The sequence below is a fragment of the Electrophorus electricus genome, chromosome 6 (genome assembly GCF_013358815.1).
Source record: "Electrophorus electricus isolate fEleEle1 chromosome 6, fEleEle1.pri, whole genome shotgun sequence".
Lineage (NCBI taxonomy): Eukaryota > Metazoa > Chordata > Actinopteri > Gymnotiformes > Gymnotidae > Electrophorus > Electrophorus electricus.
Genome location: NC_049540.1, coordinates 24,840,292 through 24,859,309, shown reverse-complemented (window position 1 = coordinate 24,859,309; position 19,018 = coordinate 24,840,292). Strand labels below are relative to the sequence as shown.

General features: G+C 38.8%; 2 protein-coding genes across 2 annotated transcripts; one reads left to right on the top strand and one right to left on the bottom strand.

Annotated features, from left to right (window-relative positions):
* Positions 1–1,181: 1,181 nt before the first annotated feature.
* Positions 1,182–7,733, top strand: crkl (v-crk avian sarcoma virus CT10 oncogene homolog-like). The gene is made up of 3 exons (XM_026999367.2): positions 1,182–2,395; positions 3,375–3,846; positions 5,855–7,733. The coding sequence occupies exons 1-3, from the start codon at positions 2,085–2,087 to the stop codon at positions 5,987–5,989; spliced, it is 918 nt and encodes a 305-aa protein (XP_026855168.1). The 5' UTR covers positions 1,182–2,084; the 3' UTR covers positions 5,990–7,733.
* A 3,808-nt stretch (positions 7,734–11,541) lies between these two features.
* Positions 11,542–15,510, bottom strand: LOC113570746 (T-box-containing protein TBX6L-like). Its single transcript, XM_026999356.2, has 9 exons — positions 15,495–15,510; positions 15,201–15,357; positions 14,980–15,082; positions 14,210–14,377; positions 13,947–14,093; positions 13,776–13,846; positions 13,580–13,671; positions 13,181–13,385; positions 11,542–12,992 (listed from the first exon to the last, which is right to left on the bottom strand). The coding sequence occupies exons 1-9, from the start codon at positions 15,508–15,510 to the stop codon at positions 12,599–12,601; spliced, it is 1,353 nt and encodes a 450-aa protein (XP_026855157.2). The 3' UTR covers positions 11,542–12,598.
* Positions 15,511–19,018: the final 3,508 nt, after the last annotated feature.

The window sequence follows — 19,018 nt, the reverse complement described above, 5'->3', positions numbered from 1 at the left end:
GATTTAAGGAACTGGAAGCATGGTGAAATGAATGTTAACCTATTAACAGGCAGAACTCAGCAGCACTTGCCATAACTTGCCAGCTGTAGCTTCTGCCACAGCAGAGGTTTTTCTTATTCATCATAGAAAAGGTGTGGCAACTACTCCTAATATTTCAGTATTTCAGTCAGGGCAAATGATTGCTAGGGAATCCCTTTTTTGGTTTCAAAGATCGAAGGAACATTTATGGTTGCTACATACTCCATATATAAATACAACTTTCTCCTAATGCTGTCTATTAATCCTGTGAGGGTGCTGTCATAAAATATATTACAGATCTAAAAGAGGACTAGTAAAGACTGCTGTGTCAAAAACACAAACAGAATATGTAGAAGTTACACGGTTGATTCAATTAGAAGATTCAAGAGTTTTTTGTTGTTGTTGTTTTTTGGTTGGGGTATGTGTGTGTGTGTGTGTGTGTGTGTCAGCCAAAAGGTTAAAACTTCATTATCTTGGGACCTTTCAGCAGGACAACAATTCAGAACATTCTTTCAACAACAAGGCAAGCTTTTTCAGTGGCCATCCCTTATCTAAGCCTCACTGAAAATCTATGGGGTGTGCTGAAGTGGTGAGCTCAATAATTTCTTTAAATATTCCACACTTGAGGAATGGTCTCAGATCACTTATGCTCTACATGTTCTGACAGAGTCCATCATACCACAACAAGGTGACTGTTAGCATGTCAAAGGGAGGGTGCACAAAGTGTTACATTTAAGACATCTATATTCTATGTTTTAAGTGTATTTTTATTTGCACAATGGCATCACAATAATAGTACTTTTATTTCATCATGATGTGGAAAAGGATCTGTTCATATATATATATATATATATATATATATATATATATATATATATATATATATATATATGAGAACAAATCTATATATATATATATAGGGTTGGGGACTTTGACTGCTACTGGCAGTGTAACGGTTGCAAGCTTTAATTAACGTTCATTCTCAGCCCTGATCACGTCAGTGTACGCTTACCATAGGCCTCGTTAATGATAATCATTGTTGGTGATAAGCATAGTTCACTGATTTAAACATGCCCTGCAACACGTCTTTTTTTCCCCCCTCATCTTGAAGCAACACCCAGGGGGAGGGCGAAAGAGAGAGAGCGCGGACCCGCCCTCGAGACGCCATTTCTCCACCTTGGTAGGCAGTCGGTTGACGAGGTTTCTGAAGCCGCCTAATACTTTAGCTACACGGGAAAATAGATTTGACGAAGCAGACTGGATTTTGCTCGTCATTAGTCATCATAAAACGCGCATACGCAACGGGAGATTCTTTTAAGGTCTAAAACCGCTATACTTTCAAGTATTATCTACTTACTTGTGAATTCATTTGTGTGAAGACGTGTTGCAGACCGCCATTTTTGTTACAGCTAGCTAACGCTACTGAAGTCTGTCGGGAGTCTTGATAGCCAGCTAACTAGCTAGACCACAAGCTTTAAAACTGTTGTGTGGCTACGTGTGAAACATTTACAATGACTTATTAACGGAATCATCTGCCATGTATTATTCGGACTCGTGATGTAGACCCGTTTATTAACATTAACTATGGCGACCTTTTCTCTATCGTGAACTGACAGTGCTTCAGACAGTTAGCTAGCTGGCTAACCTGTTATATTGTTTCAGCTAGATAGCTAGCTGCTACTCCTTTTGCGGAAGAGTGAGCGGAAAGGGGAACTTTAAGGTTAATGGATATTCTCATGATTTGTGTCACTAACATTTTAACGGGTCGTTTTGCTTTTTAAATCACGTGAAATCTGCAACCGTTGGTTTGCTGGTGCAAAAAGCAGCAGTCGTAATGCAACAAAGTTAGTTTATGCCAGTCGCAGCCTGCCCGTGAAACGTCAGGTTGCGGTTCATTTGGGCTTTCGTTTTGGCATTGAATAGTTTAGTTAGCTAACCTACGTGTTTAGTTAAAAACTTTTATCCCGATTTTGCGTAGCAGGCACCTGCATTATCGTAATTTACTGTGCAATAATATAGATATAACGTTTGGATTGTAGCCCCAATCTATTTATTTCAAAACAGATATGTCGTCGGCACGGTTCGATTCATCGGACCGAAACAGCTGGTATTTCGGGTCGCTTTCGAGGCAGGAAGCGCAGAGTAGGTTACAGGGACAAAGACATGGTATGTTTTTGGTTCGGGATTCGTCAACCTGTCCCGGTGACTATGTGCTGTCAGTGTCCGAAAACTCCAAAGTCTCCCATTATATTATCAACTCTTTGCCAAGCAAGAGGTTTAAGATAGGCGACCAAGAATTTGAACATCTGCCCGCGCTTTTGGAGTTCTACAAAATACATTACCTGGATACAACTACCTTAATAGAGCCGGCCCCAAGGTAAGCATGCTACTTGTGACCAATGTAAATTCTTTCTTTAATATTCTTTAATTTTTTTCTGTTGTTTGGAAATTGAGATGAATATTTGTGTACTATTTGTACTCTTATTATGGCCAATTATTTGTGCCCCCCCAACGCGTTTGTGCTGGTCATGCGATTACATGACACCCCATGAACTTGAGCACATTTTGGGGGGGAAAAAACGTAATTTTGTTAATTATTTAGATATTGTAAAGTCTGTTTGCAGGGACTTGATATTTACAAGTGGCATGGTTAAAGGTGGGGCTGCCCGATTTAACAAATGATTTTCGCTTGTTCGGCAGAGCATATTCATCAGTAACATTTAGACTAGTACACACATAGCAAAGAGAAGTAATGGGTGTGATTTGCGTGTTAATTTTCATATTGCTGCTTTTACGTGTTGCAGATGCTTTGTGCAGCTCTAGTGTAAATGTAGGGACCACCTCTGTGAAATGAGAGTTGCCCTTCATTTACAAGATGTTGATTAGCAAAACTAAGTCCTGGTTAATACAATCAATGAAGCTGGTCAGTAAAATGTAGTACATGGCCATATATTGGATATGTTGCCATATACAGATTTTTAGAAATGTTTTAAAATTTTGTGTGTTGTTGGTCCTCTATTACTGTTGTTACATTTTTATATAAAGTAATTGTGGTTACATTAAGTCAGGTTAACATCAAATAACTGTTGGGCAGTGGTAGCTCAGTGGTTAAGGTAGTGCTACTTGTCTAGTAATTGGAAGGTTGCCAGTTCAATCCCCAAAACCTGCAAATTGCCACTGTTGGAGACCCTAAGCAAGGCCCTTAACCCTTAATTGTTCAAGTTATAATCTGTCATAATTGTATTTCACTTTGGATAAAAGCATCCAGCTAAATGCCGTAAATGTAAATAACTGAACTTATGACCCCATTCTTAGATGCCTTTCTGTTTTTGTAAGTATAACATGTGTCTTAACAGGTACCCCAACACAGCTCTAACCAGTGGTCCTATTCAGACAATTGGTGGGCCTGGAGATGAGAATCTGGAGTATGTGCGGACTCTTTATGACTTCACTGGCAGTGATGCAGAGGATCTTCCTTTCAAGAAGGGTGAGATCCTGATTATCCTGGACAAACCTGAGGAACAGTGGTGGAGTGCCAAGAGCAAGGAGGGCCGTGTTGGTATGATTCCTGTACCTTATGTAGAAAAGCTGGTCAGGCCGTTGCCACATGCTGGGCAGCCTGGCCACGGTGCCCGCAACTCTAACAGCTACGGCATCCCTGAGCCTGCACATGCCTATGCTCAGCCTCAGACACCATCTCCTCTGCCCCCTGGTACGCCTGGTGCAGTCATCAACCCACTGCCATCCATGCAGAATGGGCCTGTTATGGCCAGAGCCATCCAGAAGCGGGTACCCTGTGCTTATGACAAGACTGCCTTAGCACTAGAGGTAAGTCATTTATCTGGTATTCCTTACTTAATCCTTACGTACTTCTTCTTAGTTCTTAATTAGAAACTGAATCAGGCATTCATGTACGAGTTCTCAGACTACCTTCTAGAAGTGATTACTGTGTAAGAGGAAGTTAAAGTGACATGAGCTTGTACGCTAATGTCTGAACATCAGTTGAAACATCAGTTGACGGTGCCATTGCACACTGTCTTTACTGCTGCTTTTTTTTTTTTTTTTTTTCCCAGTGCTCTGAATTAAATTATTTAAATCTTGGTTCAAATAGCTTGTCAGGAAGTTTGTAATATGGCAGGCATTGGATTTCCAGCAGCCAGAAGGTCTGATTGAACTGGTACCTTTTGTTCTTTAAAGAAAGTGTTTCAAATCAAGGTAAATAAAATTATAATAAACTATAACACTTTTGTTGCTTAGCTCTGAATTTTAATGTCACTGCACAGGGGAGAGCACTTGGTTCATTGGCTGTCTGTTATGTGAATGCTAGCTAATTTTAATTGTTTATATTGTCATCATATTTTAAGATATATTGTGAATGCTCAGTTATTTATTTTATTTAATTTGTGGTTAATGCTTGTAAATTTCTATTTATTTATTTATTTATTTAATTTTCAAAAACAGCATTGGTAGACTTTTACTGTTAATAAAACTAAACATAATAATAACAGAAGACTGAGGGGTGTTTAGTGATGCCTTGCCCCAGTATAAATTTTGGGGCTAGTTGGCTAGAGTGCTGAGTGGAATTCCATTCCTTAAATCATTCAAGCTAGCAAGTTCCAGCACCCTTCCTTCTGTTTTTTACCTTTAGTTAGTATGTTTGTGTACATACTGACACGATGAAGTGAAGATTTAAGTTACTAAACCTGTCGTCATGGCTGCTGCCTGTGTTGCTCTCAGGAGTTTGTTTCTGGCTATAAAGAGCTCTCTAAATATATCAAAAATATTTTTTATGTTTTTGATAGTGATATGTGGAACATGTTACCTTGATGCAACCTTTGAGTTTTGATTGCATTCGTTTGAGGACAGCATAGTGGTACATAACGCCCACTCCCACTTAGGATCCTTGTCATGAATTTGGGAAGTATTAACTAACTGATTAAAATACTATATTGAGTAGCTTCTTGTACATGAAGACTATAATAATCTCTTTAATTTCACTTGATGAAACATGACTACATGGACACCTAAACTGCCAAGATTTCAAAGGTTGCAGGGAACCCTTGCTATATCCAACAGGATTCATGTATCCATTCTGCAGTGTAAATGATAACCCTTATCTTTGCAAATATAAGTAGTTTAGTATTGCTGAGTACATAGCTTAATGGTATTGTATTGCATAGTTTTAAAGCAATTTTAAAATTGACTTCTAATTTAAACCATTAAATGTCTGTTTTCAGCAAATTAATAGGTTAAACAAATTCATGTAAATTCAACCATGAATAGTTCGTGTTTTATATAGATGCAGCCCTTTTATAATGTTTCCTTTGAGTGTATGAAAAAGATGCAGCCTAGTGCATGTTGTGACCTAAAGCAAAAGGCTGTGAATTGGAACATCTATTTTTGGGTTTGTTTTTTTCATGAGTTATCTGCTAAACTAAGTAATGAGGGTGGAGCTATATTTTATGGGTTTTGTGTAGTATTTACACTACACACATTTTTCGAATGAGCAGTGTTTCTGGTATAGTAATGCATGAGTCTTGGTTTAAATTTACATTTGGACTGAAATTTAATTCTCATCAGGTTTGTAAGGACTGCTCATGTCTGCCTAGTCCTTTCATCTGCTCTTTCCTTTCCCAGATAATGCAGATTATTAATTTTATGCCACTGTGTTAATCCTGTAGGTGTTTATTGTTCTATAATGCTTCCATATTCCCATGGTATTATGTCTGCGAAGCTTCTATAAATTTGTAAAGGTGTCTGAGTAATGGCTAGCAGGGAAAACGCCTCCTAAATCTCTCAAATGATATTTGTCATTTCTCTTTCCCCATTTCCACAGGTGGGCGATATTGTGAAAGTGACACGTATGAACATCAGTGGCCAATGGGAAGGAGAGGTGAATGGTCGGAGAGGTTTGTTCCCCTTCACCCATGTGAAAATATTGGATTCCCAGAACCCAGACGAAAGTGAATGACCTGGTACTTGCTATGTCGGCGTACTCTCAACCTGCTGGCTTACCCATGTCTTCACCACGGGAATTGTGCTCGCCTGCTTGAGGCTCTGCCACAGCATCTCTGGAGCAAACCATTTACACGGCTTCTGACTGTTTACAGCTCCAAACTCAAACGGTTCCTAATCCTTTTCCCTGGTTACAGGCAAATCAATATTTTGTCTGCCCTAAATGTCCTTTTATTTCTATACCATTTGGCCATTTGTCCATGTGCCAAGGTGAGATGTGAATGCTGTGGCGCTCTGTGATGCCTAGTCTTTCTTGTCCCTGCCCCCCTTTCTGTTTCTTTGCCTTTTTGTCCATTTTTTTTTTTATCCATTGAAATTGTTGGCTTTTGAAAGCTTTGACTATTTGCAAGCCAAACACTTATGAGAGAACAAGACAATTAAAGAACGTGAATAGAAGTTCTTTAAAGTGAGGAGCAGAAGACGATGCTTTATGTACTAAATGTGCTCTTGCCAACCCATTACCTGTGTGGCCCACCATGCATTTTCCTTTCATCTCTTTTGAAAAGCCTGACTATAGTGAGAGTATAGCCTCAAAGTAACATGGATGTGTGAAGTGAGAAGGTCTGATTGGGATGATTCAGTCCTGCAGGAATATGTTCCGCTGAATGGAGATGACCACATCAAATGTAACATCTGTGTGTGCCAGAAGCAGTCTAATTGCCTACTTCAGTGGTTCTTTTTTGTTCCCTGATAAGTAGTGTGTGTGAAACTAGTCTACAGTTGTAGCCTTTTCATTTGTTCCATAACACAGAATCTGTAAATATCAGATGTTGTGTAATTTGATGGTTGTGATGTGGAGGCTTTAACATTAGAGTGGTGAAGGGCTTAGCTGAGAGGTTTCTTGAATCTATTCACGCTAGCTTCTTGATATGGGAGTAGGTTTGGAATATTATGGCAAAACTCTACCTATCTTGGAATATTGGGACAGAATCCTCTACCTAATCTATGCTTTTCATATAAGCAGGAACAAATCGCACAAGCAATCATGACTGTAGTATATGCAACCATTTGAAGATTGTTTAATGAACACTGCTTTCTGCCTTGCCTCTCCCCAACCCATGTCAGTTTAGTATCACCTGCTTTATCAGCTGATATTGCACATCAACAGTTCTCTGCTAAAAATTGTGAGCATAACGTATGTCCTTTGATTTGTAAGATTTTAATTTTAGGATAATATCCCTGGATTGTATTTTTTGCCAGCCACCCATTGAATCAAGCATTTACTGTGTGTTTAAAATAGAGTAATTTTCTAAGAAGGGATAAAATGCCTGCTGGTGGCCTCCATGCATGACCTTCTGACCAAGAGGTTTCTCCCCTCTTATGTCTATTGCTGCTTTGTCATCTTGTTTTCCTCCCAGCATTGAACTTATTTTTATGTACATCAGTGAAGTAAATCTCTTAAGATGTGTGTGTGTGTGTGTGTCTCTCTCTCTCTCTCTCTCTTTTCCCACTTCAATTTTAGGCTAACCTTTGTCAAGCCCAGTGGTAAAAATAATTTCGAACACGTTAAAATTGTTTAATACATTAACAGTATTACCATGCTATAGTTTCACATTGGTAGATAAGTGGTCTTCTTGGTTCAACATGCATTTTTATTTTCTTTGCCATTTCCACATTAACATTTCCTGTGGTTAACATCCATGCTGGGAATGGCCAATGTACAGAGTGAGTAAATAAAATTTATGTTTACTTCTCTTAAATGGCTCTGTTCTGCTTTTTGTGAATGTAAATTCTAAACAGTGCCCCATTGAGTCGCAACAGAATCTCATTTGTCTGTGAGATCCATGTTATGAAAGTGCAAACTAATTCTCTTTTAATATGTTAATCTTTAAATTGCATTACTGTGAAATGGAGGCTGTTTGGAGGCAAAGGTTTGGATCTGGAACAGAAGGAGGACAGTTACTCAATCTGAATTTTTATTAGCAGCAGTTATGATGGTGGCTGTGCCCTGGAGATGGGAAGTAATTAGAGTATCTTAATGAAGTGCTAAGAAAAGAATCCTATGACCCGGTGACCTAGAGAAACTTCTCAAGGTCACAATTACCAAAAGCCCAGTATTTCAGTAAAGTTGGATCTTTTCTTCAGTCATTTGTTTGGTGTGCCATGTTGAGTTTGCACTTATTGGTGCTAAAGTAGCAAGCATATTGCAAAGTAGCACAATTTAGGCAATTTATTAACTGCTTCTGTTCTGATTTCCTCTCAAATGAACAAGTGTGATGTGATCAGCTATTTGGAAAGGCAGTGCAGAGGACAGTGCTGTGCTGAGTCTGCGCAGCTAATTGTGAGGGCTCACTGGAGGAGTGTTTAGGAGACGAGGCAGTGCTTGTGTTTCTAGTCTTTTGGCATGGATATCTTATGGCAGTATGCCTCAACTATTTCAGAGAACTTTGTGTAGCAACTGGTGACAGAAAAGGAATATTCATGGAAAGATATGTGGACTGCCCCCTGGAGGATTAAATTAACCAGTTTCTCTATTTTGGCAATTGGCGCGCACAAAAAGTGGAAAATGTTTAACTATTAAATGTCTTCATCTGTTGTATGTTTAATACTAAAGGTGTTCATTCAGTTTTTGTTTGATGAGCTTTTCTGAGCTAGTTAATGGAGTCAAGATTTGTACCTTGTAGGCTAAATATAGTTAGTGCTGCTTGGATGATTTGCATCAACAGGTGCAGATGAGCATGACAGCATCTGTCTGGGGCTGTGAGTGTAGCTCGTGTTTTGCAGGGTGACATGCAGTGCTGGTAAAGCTAAAAAATAATACTGATTGTGCAACTTTAAAAAAAAAAAAATATAGAAAAGTTTTTTTTTAGATAAATTTCATCTGTCAATGAGTCTTTGTTTAATCTCTAGCCAAATTAAATGGCATATTCTGTAATTGGAAAATTATTTTTTTTTTAATGTTTTTTTTAAGTTAAACTTTTCAAAGATGTTTAAACGGTCATAGGGGTTTACTCGAGAATCAGGTCAATTCTGAACATTCTCTGTACAATTCTAGAGAGACAAATGATAGATGATCTGAGTTTTATTGCACAACAGTAAACGGTGCTGTCCTTGTGTTTGTTTTTCACAATGGTTTCACACTTAGGCCATAAGCATGCGTCGTGGCCCTTTCAGAAGCTCTGAGGGTGTGTAGCATGTTGCAAAACCCACTGAGCATGGTTACCCGGTTGATATTGGTTTGAGTTATAGTCTGTGATGGAAATTGTTTACAGCAGATTGATATAATCCATAATCACACAGTTTATGCAGAAAATACATCAATGTCTGTGTATATCCAGCCATATTTTTTCCTTCTCTTAAAAAGTATTAAGCACACTGTACAGTATTGCACTGTAAACTTGGTGTATTGCTGGCTACTATTTATTTATTACTGTCACAGTAATATATACCGTAGTAACAGTAAAATAACAAATGTGACTTTAGCTAATTGGACTAATGGTTCCTTTTTTTTAGTCTTAACCAAGCCTCCATCATATAGATGACAAATAAATCAATAAAAGTTTGTCTGCCAGTGTAGCCTGTGGCTGCCTGACCTGTTGTGAATTGTTCTTCCTCATAATGTGCTTTGGGATGGCTGTAGCACAATTCTGTTCACCAACAAATATGCATTCTTAGAATGTTCAGAGCTTTGAGTGAGTTTAGGTTATGAAAACTGCCCTTTGCTTTTATATTTCTTTGCTGTCTATGATGCTTCTATACTTAATTTGTATAGACATTGTGGCAGCCAAGGCCAGCTAACACTCTCACTTGCTACTTTTGTGCTCCAGAAAGAGGGAAAAGTTGATCCAATATTTAAGATGTTTTCATTAGTTTTGGTCATCTGAACCTGTCACATAGTACTGTAGCAAAGTACTATTCGAGTAGAATTTTAATTGGAACATCCAAATCTGTTGCATACTCTGAATGAAACCAAGCACGGACAACACATAGCTGCATTATTACCAGTAGTACAGAATGTGCATAATTTGTTAATTTCGTATAATCCCAGTTAAAATGTGCTAAATCACTTACAATAAATATTATAAAAACATATGTCTATTTTTTTGGTACCAACTGGATGAAAGAAATGCATACAGCGGAAATAATTTAATGGTGCCATGTTGGGCTTGCACTTAATGGTGCTAAAGTAGGAATGTAGCACAATTTTGGCAATTTACTACCTGCTTATGTGCTCATTTGACCTCAAATGAACAAGTCTGAAATGGTGATCAACTAGTTGGAAAAGCAGAGGACAGTGCTGTGCTGAGCCTCTGTTGTGAGGGCTCATTGGAGGTGTGTTTGGAAGTCGAGGCAGTTCTTCTATTTCTAGTCTTGGGCTAAATTTCTTTGGCTTCGTTTGATTATTGTGTTCGAGCTCTTTCAAAATCTATATGCCCCATTTGTGAGCCTTTTGTGATTAAACATTTACACTAACATATGTTACTGCTGCCTGCTGTGGAAACAAGGCCATGGTGTGATAGCATGACTCTCACTTGCTCACTGTGGGATCTGGGGCACAGCAGTGCTTTGGCTCATCCTCCAGAGAGCTCACTCATCTCTGCTTGTCTCTTCTAACACCTATCCTCAGAATGCCGTAGTCACTGTCTTCACAAATTAGGGAGCTACGGTAAGAATTAGGTTAAGATATGCACACTCAGCCCTTGTTTTACTAAGCACTGCTCCTGAAAGTATAAATTCATTGTTTGCTAACTCCACATGATTAAAATGAACTGTTTCAGAGGAATGTGAAAAAAAAGTGAAATTTGTTTCCTGTCAAGGATTTCAGCCTGCCACACCTGCATCAGTGCCCATGGTGCCCAGGAAAAAGTATATAAAGTATTTAAACTTATTTGTATATAAGCATATAAATCTCCAGGTAAGTTATCTTTTCAAAATAGGGTACTTGGAGTTAAGTATTTCATCAATTCATATATGGGTTTGAGCTGGCCTGCATAAAAAACATTGCAGTTACCTGCTCTTTATGCCCCAATTCTGTTGTGGTATGGTGCAATGTAGGCTGTTCACAATAAATTAAAAGAGAAGAAAAAAGTTTACCAATGGTAGTCAAGCAGTTGAACCAAGGGCTGAAAACCTACCGCCATATTAAAATTTTCTGAATATGCATTATATAATGTTCATTCAACATAAACACAATGAAAATGAAGTAAAAGGTAATGATGAATATCACTTATGTGGTTTAGCTATATTGTTTGGATAAAAAAAATGCATAGAGAATAATTTTAGAATAATTTTTTTAGAATTTTAGAATATAATTTTAGAATATTTATTAAATAAATGCATTTTTTATTTTTTGTTGCTTACCTTGGTTGAAAAGACAGGTAGTTTGCAAGAGGAAGAAATTTAGCGCTGTTGCTATTCTGCCCTTGACGTGGGCATTCTACTAAAATTAGTGCACATGCATGCTGCAAAGATTGCCATGGTGTCAGCTATGAATCTACACACTTCCTTTGCAATTGATATCTGTATCTGTAATGTGTCTACTATAAGAAAAAAATGGAACCAAAGTGGTATTCATTGGTGTTTACCCCAGGAAAAAACACTGCTTTCGTAAGTAAATGTTGCTGCCTATCTAAAAACACCTTGTTCTGTATGGCTACTATTTGAATGGCCTTTAAAAGGAGTAACACTAGTTACTACTATGTTCCACATACCTTTTCTGTCAGTGACCTTGATTATTTAAACATTTGTTCAACAGGAATATAATGTGTTTATTAAATAAGTTTAGCTAACATCACATTTTAGATGCTGTTCATTCAGAAATCCAGATAATGACAGTAAACACTTTCTTGCAACTGTATTTTTATACATAAATGTAAAAGTTCATTCAAAGACAAAATGCCTTATCATGCACTTGATGCTTTGGGATATTACATAAAGGATCAGCTATCCTTTCAGCTTTGTGGGTGGCTCCTGTAGGGCTGATCAAATGTCTGCTTAAATTATGACCAGTAGACAGACTCATTCAGGCAAATCTATAGTAAAACAGGTCTCAGCTTCAACTAACAATTACCCACCAAACACAGGGTCATAACTGTGTCTCTTATTTAGGATCTAACATGAAGCTCCTAATTGCCACAACTGAGAAGGCAATGAAGGCTTTTCATTCATCCTTACCCTTACTCTACATTGCCTTCTTGTAATTTATACATGTGTACGACTCTTTGAGGAGGATAGTGACATATTATAATGTTATTCCAATGTATTCCAATATTTCTCCATTTTCACTATGACTTTATTTCATTTAAATTTTGTTCTGTTAAATCAGCTCATTTTAAATAATGGTTATAGACACACACTTCTCTTTGCAAAGTTTGCCATTGTCTCTTCAAACCTGTTCTTCATATTGTCATAGAGTGATTGAGTTGTTAGTTTTTTGTCAGACATGAGCATAAAAATAAAATAAAATTCAAGCCTCTCTTCCTAATGCTATCCTTAAAGACTTCCAAAACACACAAAAAAAATTAATGCTGCAACAGCATAGACTTGAAGAGGAAGGAATTTTTCTTTTTCCTCTCTTGTTGCTCTCACCAATTGCTTGCAGCTTGTCTTTTTGCTCCACTTCTGCTCAGCAGGAGTAAGAAAAGAGGGAGTACTGACTCCACTCTGCCACACTGCCATGGTTATATCCAGATGAATGCAGGTGGTGTGGATGTGGATGAGGGTAGGCAGGGCTTGAGTACTGCCCTGGTAGAGCTTCGCTCCAGAAGCCTAATGTCTGATCCGTGGTATAATGGCCACTCAGAGGATGACTGCTAAGACCTGGTCTGCCTTTTGAACCTGCAGGAATACTGTAGGCAATGGCACCGCACTGTGGGGAGCTCGGGCTCATGAATGGCAGAGTTCTGAATATCTCTGGCTCAGGAACAGTAGCCATGTCAGTGGACCCAGTTTCAAAACCATTGTGATCAACTTGATCATCTACAGTGGAAGGTGAAGCCATCCTCGTGAATTCATGATTACTGCATGGAGAACATAAATATGAAGAGAAATGAGGTAAGAAACAAATGAAAATAGGTTTGATATTATTGTCAGAAGACCCACAATGGTTTAGGCATTAACGTTTCTTTTTAATTTTAATGTCGATTCTTCATTAAGTAATGTATTTATTGCATACAAAGTTGCAAAGTTGCATTGCATACAATAGTACCTTTGGGGTTGGTAGCTAGTCTGGCCAGGTACCAGCTGCTCTGAGTTGCGGTATTCCATTGTTTCCTCACTGTGCAGACTTTGAACTGGATCCTGCTCCCCCTCCCAGGGAGACATGTGCTCATCCTGGGCCATCAGGACTTCTTTGTTGAATAGCAGGCCTTCTGATTCCTCTCTCTGAGGGTCATATGGGAGCCTAGGCAAATCTGTGTGTGAAAAAGATGCAAGATTGCTACATATTAAAATAATACTGTTTTACTCACAGCGCATGCTGATTGTCTCAGAAAAGGCTTTTAATTTACATGCACTGTTTAAAGAAAATGTCTTTTAGTTTAGATTACAGTTCAAATAACTTGCAGGTACTTTTAATATTTCCATATAGATGATGTCAGATAAATACTTGAAAAATATCTTGATTCTGGCTCCTTCACAGAGGACTTCAATTTCTTTGCTGCACTCTCATCACATATTTGACTTTTCTGAGCTCTGTGCCTGCAAGAGAGCAAAATATATTTTACATATTTTTCCATTTTAACCTGAAGCATTCTCTGCCTTAAACTCATGTACAGCATGCCAGATACAGCCTTTCATCTCACCTTTTGCCATGGGTTCCCTCCTCTCTGAAGCCCTTTGCAAATGGGTTATGGTCTATCTTCAGCTTTGTAATCTATGGGACAGAAATGAGCATCAGTTAATAAAAATGTTCAATAACAACAAAAAATCAACAACATAAAATAAATTTGCATCTGTTTACCATGGGACCTGACCTTGCTGTTCTGATAGACTGTGACAGCGGTAAAGGTGGTTTCAGGGAATGTGAATGTCTGGAAAACACTCCATCGTATGCAGTACAGATGCTCTGCCTGCACCACATGGAATCGAGGTTGGTAACGATGCATAGAGTGCAGAATGATCTAGAAAGGATGAATTATAATCAAAAACAAATATTTATTGAATATGAAATTCACTAGATCAAGGAGCCAACTAATCCTGGGGATTCCATTAATGGATTTATATGGCCTTATCTTACATGGCCTTTCTGGTCCAGTGGGTTGTTGGTGAGCTTCAGCTTCAGGAAGGAGATGGATTGTTTCATCCAGTGACTGCCTGAAGCAGGAGAGTCTGGATGGACGTATGTCCTGTAGGGAGGCTGCAGCTCTGCTTTCCCTGCCACTTTCCAACGCTCCTCATTATTCCACTGCAAGTCAAGAAACACTCATATTTGAAAATGTTGGTATCTATTGGCTCAAATGATACCAAAGAAAATGGTTAATCTTAATTACTGAGTTTTTTGATATAAAATGTGATTCATTCTGATGCATTTCCAATATGACTATTATAATAGATATACTTTTTTCTTCCTTTTTTGCTAGGTACTTTCTGAGTGGCTAATCAAGAGTGAGTGTTACAGATAGATGGCCAAAATTCTTCTTTGATGGAAGGATCACCTTATGTAAAGTAAGCTGATTGCCCCATATAGACTGCAGACGTGGAGAGTCATTGGGCTAGATTAGACTCCTAGCTGAGGGAAGCAAAACAGGAAGTAATAACAGCCTTTGATATTCATTGTCTGCAGTGATTGGCACGCCACAGGAGGAGCACTGTCTGTACTTGAGAATAGATTTTATAGTTTTCATTTTCTAAAGTTCCTGTTTAATTACTTTAGATAATTTTACTTTTTCCAATACCTTACTAATTTCAGAATGAGTAAGTTGTAACTATGTGTGCACAAATCAGCAGGTATTCAGAGGTATCTGAATACTGATCTTGTAATTAAACTTTCACTGCATTTTTGCTTACCTTGTACCTATAACTGTCCATTTGCACCATGTCCACCATGATGACATACTTTGCATAGGGCACTAGTCCAGACACACTGATATTGCAGTATGGAAACATCCTCCTAGTTTGCATGGAGAAATATCATGAACAATCTGACCATAGTGAAGGAACTCTCTACAAACAACAAAAAGACAAAATGTAATCAAATTGTTTTGTTGGTTAGCAAATGAGCTGATTACCTGCCAGATTTGGTGATTACCATTTCTGTCCCGATCTCATGAAAGGATTTCCAGAGCTCGGAGTATTCCAGGTTCATTCGTATGTTTCCCTGATGATAAGCATCAGCTGCATGAGCCATGGAGGGTGATGGAGATACTGTAGATGGATTTCTCAGATCTCAATCATTCAGAAGACCAAAAAAGAATAGATATTATCTAACCAGTTTAGTGCAGTAATAGCTCTGCAAATCACATCTAGACTGTGTATCTGTATCCATTATGAAAAGTTGATCCATATTCCAGAAAGGTACTCACCTGTAATTTGCTGCATTATTCAGCTTCTGTTAATTCCACCCTTCAGTGGGAGTTGATATTTATGAATATTAAATATGTGGTAATATTAGTCCATGGACCAGTGAACCGAGACCTCGAAATGTGTAGGAGATGTGAGGAGTTACAGAAATTTGGTTATCTAAAAGCAATGACAAAGGCCAAAGGCTTGGCTCAGCCTTGAGTATAAAGACATTTGTTGAGTGGGCGGGGCCTGTGGCTAACATGGGTAGGGTCTGTTTGGCAAAAGTGAGAGGGAGTTTAAGGGGGCCTATTAGCAGACTTTGAAGTGCTGTATTAGCAATGGGGGTCAATGTCTGCAGTTGTTTAGGGGCAGAGCAAGAGGTGAGTGGGGGAGTCAAAGAAATCTAACCAGATATCTAACAGGAAGTCTCACAGAACTATATTATGCCACTTGAAGTAGAGCTGGGACATGCACACACTTGATGAGCCACTTGCTGAGTATTTTTTTTAAATCAGAGACATCAAAAAGACAATGCATCAAACATAATCTGAACATTGTAATATTTTGTAAATATGTAAGATGGGAGATTTTCAAAAAATGTTCCTTAAATTTAATCAGTGTTCTGTTTTGAAAAGCTGAATGATCCTTGGCACCTTGTGTTCACCAGTGGTCACAACTACAGGATATATTCCTTCAAGCTGTAAGCCACCTTTTCCTGTTGTTGGCTCAAAATATATAAGGTTGTTTGTCTTTTCTTCTCTTCATGACTTCTTCCCATATTAGTGGCACCTCTCATGTAATGCATGCATGTAAGCAATGCAGTGTCTATAGTTGAGCTTCCCACCCCCTACAGACAGACACGGTTGTGTATTAGCCACCGTCTACCCTTGACAATGGGATGATGGGCCACCTAATCCTGTCGAGCATGCAACCATGGTGGAAGAACGCTCTTATTGGCCTGGTACTTAGCAGCCTGTTAGTGCCCAAGGACCAGAGGGAGGAGTAGAGCTATCTACATTTAACTTTGGCTCCTCTCTTGTGAGCACACTGTGGACCAAGAGTTTTCTGTCTCTGGCCCATACAGATGCTAAGTGGTCAGATGGTAGAGCCGTGATGGCTCATTAACACACATTTAGAAGGTCCTCTCATCCTTTTCGCCAACCATCAGAGTCAAAATCAGCTCTGCCAGTCTGATCCATTCCTTTAAATATGCTCCTCTTCCTTTTAAGGGTAATTTCTCTTAAAATCATACCCAGAATCTTCTCAGGTTTGCTCTTATGCATCCATCATGCTATACTTTTGCAGATGCTACCCTTTTGGATGTGTTTGTGTGTGTGTGTGTGTGTGTGTGTGTGTGTGAGTGTTATTTGAGGCAATCTTGCATTAGCACTTTTTAAATACAAGAGATATGTTACGTTCAATGAATCTACAACATAAACCTCTTTCTAGAACATGTACACAAGGAAGAATACATACACATATACACACACACACACACACACACAAATAAATAAATAAAAAACAATAATATGTACATATAAATGTAGAGATATTCAAAATTGTAGTGACATACACAAGGTTTCCATAAAAACAGGACATTTCAGACAGTTGAGGAAGGACCACTGTCAGAAATATCCTGATATCCTGTTTCTCTGGAAGCCTTACAGTACAGCACATATATATACAACAGCAAATGTCTCTAAGTGCATGCTCTCTGTCAGGATGCCCTCAGTGTGGGCTATTTGCCTCAAATGGTTCTATTTATTGGTTCTGTTTTACAACACACCAAATGCTGACATTACCTTTGTGAAGTTGCCTGCTACCTTTCTCAACATGCGTTGGGGGACATTTGAATATCCCAGCAGACCCCTGATCCTGGGAGCAGCGTGTTGAGGCATTTCAGCGCTGCTAAATTCAACCTCAGCAAGAGCTCTGGAATTCATTCTGCACCTGAGGGCGTGAATCCTGCCCCCACCCTCAGCATGCATCATGCATTCTACCATCTCCTAACATGCTCACACTCGTCTTTCCTGGCTTGAGTCTTTTAGTTGGTCACAGACCATTTATCCAAACAATTCATGCAAGTGAAATGCTGCTTTGCAAAGACTTCTTCTTCTTCTTCTTCTTCTTCTTCTTCTTCTTCTTCTTCTTCTTCTTCTTCAATTGAGATTGACATTCAAGCAGAAGAAGAAGAAATCTTTGAAAAGCAGCATGGCCAAATGGTCTGTGACCAACTAAAAGACTTAACCCAGCAAAGACGAGGGCGGGGATGATGTGACATGGTAACGGTGCATAAGCATGTCTGAGTAATAAAAGTAAATAAGTGTGACAGATGCCTTCTGGGGGAGGGCAGGGGCAAAAAGATGTACACTGAAAAAAATCCTTTATGTTTTAGAATACTTCCTATGGCATGTGCTTGTCAAAGAAACAGCATCCTCTATTGGTCATCAGCCAAACAGCAGTCCATCACTGAATATTATGATTAGCGTACCTTTTTTTTATAAGTGTTGAGTTCACAAGCTACTGTTAAGTACTATTAGATAAGGAAATTAAAAAGTCCATAAAAAAGAAATATTTGTTTGTATTTGACCATACAGCATGCCTTGAAGATGGTCCAGAAAGTGATGGTTTCATTTAAACAGCAGATGGCAGTGCTGGGTTAAATAAAAGGCTTCATTTTTATGGTCCCAATGAAGTGTCTTTATGGCGTCAAGCACTGCTAACAGGTGTGTCTAGAGCTGTGTGGCATTTATTGATGAGCATTCAGTCAGGCAAAGAAAGTTGTTAGCTTGTTCACTTACCGGTTCTTTTACAATCCTCATAGTCAATAGAAGCAAGACAATGAAGAGAAAATAACTTTCCCTTTTTGAGCTTAGAGTTGCATAATAAAAATCTAGAAGTAGCAGATAGTTGAAGGCATCGCAGATTTAAAAAAAAAATTCTTATTTTTGGGAATTGATGCATTAATAGCTGTAAATGGATCAATACCTTCATTTGTTATGTGCGCCTGTCGTAAACAAAGTGTAGAGAGAGCTCTAAGTGAGTCTTTCTGCATAATGAATAAGACCCTAAAGTTATCCTGTGGTTCTGGTAATGTCCAGTGAGAGTGTTTGGTTCTAACTTTGTCCTTTGTCCAATCACAAACACTTCACAGACAGGCAGACAGACAGATACACACACACACACACACACACACACACACACACACACACACACACACACACACCTATCCTTTTTTTCTTTTAGCCACACGAGAGCCTCAGCTGATGCTAATCGCAGTGCTGGCATATTGCCCAGCTGATTTTGGGCCACTCTGATTGGGTCCAGTCTGAAAGGAGGCTGGTGGAGATCACAGGGAGCTGCTGAGGAGACACTGCAGCACAGCAGCATGGGACAGCAGCCAGACTGAACCCAGCAACCTTCCCACAGTGCCCTCTGTCTCAGCTTACACTGCACTGCACTGCTCTGCTGAAATTGCCCATTTCATGCTGGGAGGAGACAGAAAGGGAGGGGGAATGACTTAAGCAGAAAATGAAAAACGATG

Coding starts and splice junctions, on each gene's coding strand:
- crkl (XM_026999367.2), top strand. CDS start 2,085: ATGTCGTCGGCACGGTTCGATTCATCGGACCGAAACAGCTGGTATTTC. Junction 2,396..3,374: donor TTAATAGAGCCGGCCCCAAG/GTAAGCATGCTA, acceptor GTGTCTTAACAG/GTACCCCAACACAGCTCTAA. Junction 3,847..5,854: donor AGACTGCCTTAGCACTAGAG/GTAAGTCATTTA, acceptor CCATTTCCACAG/GTGGGCGATATTGTGAAAGT.
- LOC113570746 (XM_026999356.2), bottom strand. Junction 14,094..14,209: donor CACTGGACCAGAAAGGCCAT/GTAAGATAAGGC, acceptor CATCCTTTCTAG/ATCATTCTGCACTCTATGCA. Junction 13,386..13,579: donor AGAATCAAGATATTTTTCAA/GTATTTATCTGA, acceptor TTTCACACACAG/ATTTGCCTAGGCTCCCATAT.